At 38.1% G+C, this 6,997-nt stretch overlaps 1 protein-coding gene across 1 annotated transcript; it reads right to left on the reverse strand.

Annotated features, from left to right (window-relative positions):
* Positions 1 to 5,788: 5,788 nt before the first annotated feature.
* LOC110336073 (olfactory receptor 2J3-like) lies at positions 5,789 to 6,731 on the reverse strand. The gene has a single exon (XM_021218487.1). It carries the CDS (start codon positions 6,728 to 6,730, stop codon positions 5,792 to 5,794), a length of 939 nt encoding a protein of 312 aa, XP_021074146.1. The 5' UTR covers position 6,731; the 3' UTR covers positions 5,789 to 5,791.
* Between the last annotated feature and the right edge of the window lie 266 nt (positions 6,732 to 6,997).

The following is a 6,997-nucleotide window of genomic DNA, read 5'->3' on the forward strand; positions in this document are numbered from 1 at the left end:
GACTAAGGCTGATAAATAATAGAAAGCCAACATTCACGTGGAACAACAGTCTACTCAATGATTCCTTGGTTAAGGATGAAATAAAGAAAGAAATTAGAGACTTTTTAGAGTTTAATGAAAATGAAGCCACAACATACACAAACTTAAGGGACACAATGAAGGCAGTCCTAAGAGAAAAACTCATAGCCATGAGTACCTCCAAAAAGAAACTAGAGAGAGCATACACTAGCAGCCTGACAACACACCTAGAAGCTCTAGAACTAACGGAAGAAAATTCACCCAAGAGGAGTAGATGGCAGGAAATAATCAAACTCAGGGATGAAATCAACCAAGTGGAAACAAACAAAGAAACTATTCAAAGAATAACCAAACCAGGAGCTGGTTCTTTGAGAAAATCAACAAGATAGATAAACCCTTAGCCAAACTAACTAGAGGGCAAGGGGACAGTATCCTACTTAACAAAATCAGAATTGAAAAAGGTGACACAACAACAGATGCTGAGGAAATGCAAAACATCATCACATCCTACTACAAAAGCCTATACTCAACAAAACTAGAAAACCTGGATGAAATGGACAACTTCCTAGACAGATACAAGGTACCAAAGTCAAATCGGGGTCAGATAAATGATCTAAACAGTCCCATTTCCCCTAAAGAAATAGAAGCAGTTATTAATAGTCTCCCAACCAAAAAAAAAAAAAAAAAAAAAAAAAAAAGCTCAGGACCAGATGGGTTTAGTGCAGAGTTCTATCAGACCTTAAAAGAAGACCTAATTCCAACATTACTCAAAATATTCCACAAAACAGAAACAGAAGGTACTCTACCCAACTCATTCTATGAAGCCACAATTACTCTGGTACCTAAAGCACACAAAGATCCAACAAAGAAAGAGAGCTATAGACCAATTTCTCTTATACATATTGATGCAAATTAGACAACAAAAGGAGATCAGGGAATAAAAATTGTAAAGGAAGAAGTCAAATTATCACTGTTTGCAGATGATATGATAGTATATATAAGTGACCCTAAAAATTCCACTAGATAACTCCTAAACCTGATAAACAGCTTCAGTGCAGTAGCTGGATATAAAATTAACTCAAACAAATTAATATCCTTTCTCTACACAAAAATTAAACAGGCTGAGAATGATATCAGGGAAACACTACCCTTCACAATAGTCACAAATAATATATAATATCTTGGTGTGACTCTAACTAAGGAAGTGAAAGATCTATACGATAAGAACTTCAATTCTCTGAAGAAAGAAATCAAAATAGGTACAATCTGCAAAACACATGAAGTTCAAGAAGACCAAAGTGTGGATACCTTGTCCCTCCTTAGAATTGTGAACAAAGTTTCCCCTCCAAAAATCCCCTATCCCTCTCCCCTTCCCCCTCCTCCATAACCCACCAACTCCCATTTCAAGTCCTGGCATTCCCCTATACTGGGGCATAGAAACTTCACAGGACCTAGGTCCTCTCCTCCCATTGATGACAGACTTGGCCATCCTCATCTACATATATAGCTAGAGCCATCCTCATCTACATATATAGCTAGAGCCACATGTCCCACCATACATTTTCTTTGATTGGTGTTATAGTTCCAAGGAGCTCTGGGGTACTGAATAGTTCATATTGATGTTCCTCCTTTGGTGCTTTAGACCTCTTCAGCTCCTTGGGTACTGTCTCTTTCTTCTTCATTGGGGATCTTGTGCACCATCCTATGGCTGATTGTGAGCATCCACTTCTGTATTTGCCAGGCACTGACAAAAGCCATCAGGAGACAGCTATATCAGGCTCCTGTGATCAGGATTTTGTTGGCATCTGCCATAGTATCTGGGTTTGATGGTTGTTTATGGGATGTATCCCAAGTGGGGCAGTCTCTGGATGCTCATTCCTTCAGTCTTTGCTTTGAAATTTGTCTCTGTAATTCCTTACATGGACATTTTGTTCCCCCTTCTAAGAAGGATTCTGAGCATCTGGGTTAATATCCACTTATCAGTGAGTGCATATCATATGTGTTCTTTTGTGATTGCGTTACCTCACTCAAGATGATATCCTCTAGATCCATCCATTTGACTGAGAATTTCATAAACTCATTGTTCTTAATAGCTGAGTAGTACTCCATTGTGTAAATGTACCACATTTTCTTTATCAATTCCTCTGTTGAAGGACATCTGGGTTCTTTCCAGCTTCTGGTTATTATAAATAAGGCTGACCTGAACATAGTGGAGCATGTGCCTTAATTGTATATTGGAACATATTCTGGGTATGTGCCCAGGAGTGGTATTGCTGAATCTTCTGGTAGAAATATGTCCAATTTTCTGANGAACTGCCAAACTGATTTCCAGAGTGGTTGTACAATCTTGCANTCCCACCAGCAATGGAAGAGTGTTCCTCTTTCTCCACATCCTCACCAGCATCTGCTGTCACCCGTATTTTTTATCTTAACTCCATCCTATGGTTGATTGTGAACATCCACTTCTGAATTTTTACATGCACTGACAAAGGCTGTAAGGAGACAGCTATATCAGGATCCTGTGATCAGGATCTGACCATTCTGAGTGGTATGAGATGGAATCTCATGGTTGTTTTGATTTGCATTGCCCTGATGATAAAGGATGTTGAACATTTTTTTAGGTGCATCTCAACCATTCGGTATTCCTAAGTTGAGGATTCTTTGTTTAGCTCTGTACCCTATTTTTAATAGGGTTATTTCACTTTCTGGAGTCTAAGTTCTTGAGTTCTTTAAATATATTGCATATTAGTCCCTTTCAGATTTAGGATTGGTGAAGATCTTTTCCCAGTCTGTCTGTTGCCTTTTGGTCTTATTGACAGTGTCCTTTGCCTTACAGAATCTTTGAAATTTTATGAGGTTCCATTTATCTATTCTTGATCTTACAGAACAAGCCATTGGTATTATATTCAGAAAATTTCCCCCTATGCCCATATATTCGAGGTTCTTTCCCCCTTTCTCCTCTATAAGTTTCAGTGTCTCTGGTTTTATGTGGAGTTCCTTGATCTACTTAGACTTGAGCTTTGTACAAGGAGATAAGAATGGATCAATTCACATCCTTCTACATGATAACCGCCAATTGATCCAGCACCATTTGTTGAAGAAGTTGTCCTCTTCCCACTGGATGGTTTTAGCTCTTTTGTCAAAGTTCAAGTTACCATAGGTGTGTGGGTTCATTTCTTGGTCTTCAATTCTGGTCCTTTGATCTTCCTGTCTGTCACTATATAATAACATGCAGTCATGACTTCTTTCCTAGATTTTCTATTTCCAGAGTAGTCTTTCTTTGTGATACCTTTATTGTTTCTGCTTCTATTTTTAGATCCTGGGTGGTTTTTTAAAATTCTTTCACATAAATGGATTTGTTCTCCTGTATTTCTTTAAGGGAGTTATTTATTTCCTTCCTTTAGTCTTCCACCGTCATCATGATAAGTGACTTTAGATCCGTATCTTGCTTTTCTGTTTTGATGGTGTATCCAGGACTTGTTATGGTATGAGAATTTGTTTCTGATGATACCAAGTAACCTTGGTTTCTGTTGCTTCTGTTCTTGCACTTGCCTCCTACCATCACATTACCTCAAGTGCTTGCTGCCTTCAGGATATCTGATTGAATCCTGTCCTTCCTATAATCCTGGTTATCTCAGAACTCCTCAGAGTCCAGCTTTCTCTGTGATCCTGTGATTCAGGGATCACGTGAACCTGAGATTCTGGGTGTGTCAGAGTTCTTGGCAGTCAAGCTTCCTCTAAGACCCTGAGATCCTGGTGTTACCAAGCTCCTGGGATGCTGGGATCCTGGAATCTTAAGATCCCGGACATGTTACAGAACCTGGAAGTGGTACCTCTTCTGAGGACTGAGGGGTTGTCTGCTGTGTTCAAAACCAGAAGGATTCTGATCTGCTGGTCAGGCAGGTTTTCTTAGTCCCTGCTTATGCTGGCACAGGCCCCTTTAGGTTGTTTAGGAACAGATGTTGTGTTCCAGTCAACAGTGATCCTCCGATCTTGGGCGTGCTAGGGCGCCCGAGACATGGATAACCCTCTGGGGACCATGGGACCATCCACTGAGTTCGAGACTAAGGTCAGGATTTAAAAGTTTTAAGTAGGTCAGACATATTGTTCAACACTATTGTTCTTACTCCTGGAAGAAAAAAAATCTTTATTGATGAATTTGTACTGGATAAAATCATCTTAATGTGTCTCCTTATTCTAATACTTGAACTTGTTTTGGATATTAAGTGACTTCTGCAGCACTGATTTGAGAAGAATACACTTCAGTCCTCAGGATCATGCAGGCACTATTCTATCAGAGGCTGAAGATAAACTCTAATATTCACCTAAATGTCAGTTAGAAGAGCAATTTTTGTGAATTTTCAAAGTATATAAGCTTCTCTCTCTCTCTCTCTCTCTCTCTCTCTCTCTGGAGGATAGAATAATACATACATTATAGTATAACATAATATAACTTACGTTTTATAACCATAGATTGTATATGTACCTAGAACCACAAAATACACCTTGTTTACACGCACTTCTGTGTGAATTATACAGCAATAGTTCTAGGCATTTTAATATTTTTATTTAAAACATAATGCCCCAGATTGATGAACTACGATATAATGGTATTTTTAAAAAAAGATATTGAGAGGTAGAGAGAAATGTAAGTTACTCTGATTAATTCACTTAATCTAATTTTCCATGCCACTATGCTCACTAGAGGATGTTTAGAAATTTTTTTTTGCTTTATTTTATTTATTATCATTATTTACCACTCAACAGTAAACATTTATTTATTTATTTAAATGATTTTATTAGATATTTTCTTCATTTACATTTCAAATACTATCCCAAAAGTCCCATATACCCTCCCACCACCCTGCTTCCCTACCCACACACTCTCACTTCTTGGCCCTGGCATTCCCCTGTGTGGGGCATATAAAGTTTGCAATGCCAAGGGGCCTCTCTTCCCAAAGATGGCCGACTAGGCCATCTTCTGCTACATATGCAGCTGGAGACACGAGCTCTGGGAAAAAACAGTAAACATTTATATTCAATATTTATTGCCAAATTTTCCGGGATTATTTTAGAATTGACTTTTATTTATTAGCATGTGCAACATGGCAAATCAACTTTCATACACATGTTTCCTTTCTTATCTTAGATTACAATTTCATCCATAAAAGAACTCTATTAGGTCAATGGGAATGTCACATCCATCTAAAGTACTAAGAATCCCCACATTCAAAAATAAGCAAACACTAAGACTCAAAAGTAAAGTCAGTAGGGAAAGGAATATGTTCCTGAGTAAAATAGACATATGAGCAAAAGATACAACCAGAACAGATTTCTTTCTTTCTTTCTTTCTTTCTTTCTTTCTTTCTTTCTTTCTTTCTTTCTTTCTTTTCTTTTTTTTTTTTTTTTTGTCAAGACAGGGTTCCTCTGTATAGCCCTAGCTGTCCTGGAACTCACTTTGAAGACCAGGCTGGCCTTGAACTCAGAAATCCACCGGCCTCTGCCTCCCAAGTGCTAGGATTAAAGGCATGAGCCACCACCACCCGGCTCCAGAACAGATTTCTATGTGTACTGTTCAAAGTGGAAAGTTATAAGATTACTGGCTAAACTTTTTATATAATAGCATATTTTTCAAAAGTGCTTCTCCTCAAATAATTTAAACTCTGTGTTTTATGTTTTATGATTCAGTGTTCAAAAAAGATTGTAAAGAATATAGTGCCCTTAATGATGGCTCAGACCTTCTTATCAAATACTGCACAGTGGGAGACTTCTCTCATTTCTCCCTCTCATACCTACTCAGCCTCCTTATTGCCCCTCTCACATCTTTGTTTCTTAGAGTATAAATGAGAGGGTTGAGGCTAGGTGTGACAACAGTATAGAAGAGGGCAATGAACTTGGCATTATCTTGAGAACTTTTTGTTGAAGGCTGAAGATAAATGCACATGATTGGAATGAAAAAGAGAGAAACAACAGTAAGATGGGCTCCACAGGTGCCAAAAACTTTCTGAAGTCGAGTGGTTGATTGCATTTCCAGGACAGTCCACGCAATGGCACCATAGGAGCTCAGGATGAGAATAAGTGGTATGACAACAAAAATAGCACTCATGACCATGAGGGTCATCTCATTTGCATGGATATCAACACAGGACAACTGCAACAGTGCTGGCACTTCACAGAAGAAGTGGTCTACTTTGCGATGGCCACACAAAGGTACCCAGAAGGTAAAGGAAGAGTGAAGGGCTGAGGTGGTAAAGCCACATATCCAGGATGCTGCAGCCAGCAGTTGGCAAAAATGAGGATTCATAAGGACAGAGTAATGCAAAGGTTTACACACAGCTACATAGCGGTCATAGGACATCACCACTAACAGAACACACTCTGTGGTACCCAGCGCAAGGACAAAATACAGCTGAAGCATGCAACCAGCATAAGATATAGTTTTGTTTGGACCCCAGAGGTTGAATAGCAGCTGAGGGATAGAGCTAGTGGTATAACAGAGATCCAGAGCAGAGAGATTTGAGAGGAAGAAGTACATAGGTGTATGCAGATGGGAATCTAGGTGTGACAAGATGATAATGAAGAGATTGCCCATCAGTGTCATCATGTAGAATATTAATATCACCACAAAGAGAACAACTTCCAGATGAGGCCATTTAGAAAAACCCAGGAAAATAAAGTACCCTTCCAAACTTGCATTGAAAATTTCCACCATTTCTCATTTTCTCTTTTGTTTTATCCTCAGTTCTAGAAAACATGAAGAAATAGAGTTACAATAAATGATTAATTAAATAATTAACAAACTTATATTTACTTATATATACATATATAGATATTTATAATACTCATGAATTTACCTCATATCCATATCGCATTGACTTTTCATACATGTAAAGTATATGCTTAATGTATAAAAAGCATATCATTAATTATTAAAATTATTAATTACATATTTATATGAAAAGTTGATGAGTGGTAAAAG

Source organism: Mus pahari, chromosome 18, assembly GCF_900095145.1.
Source record: "Mus pahari chromosome 18, PAHARI_EIJ_v1.1, whole genome shotgun sequence".
NCBI classification, from domain to species: domain Eukaryota; kingdom Metazoa; phylum Chordata; class Mammalia; order Rodentia; family Muridae; genus Mus; species Mus pahari.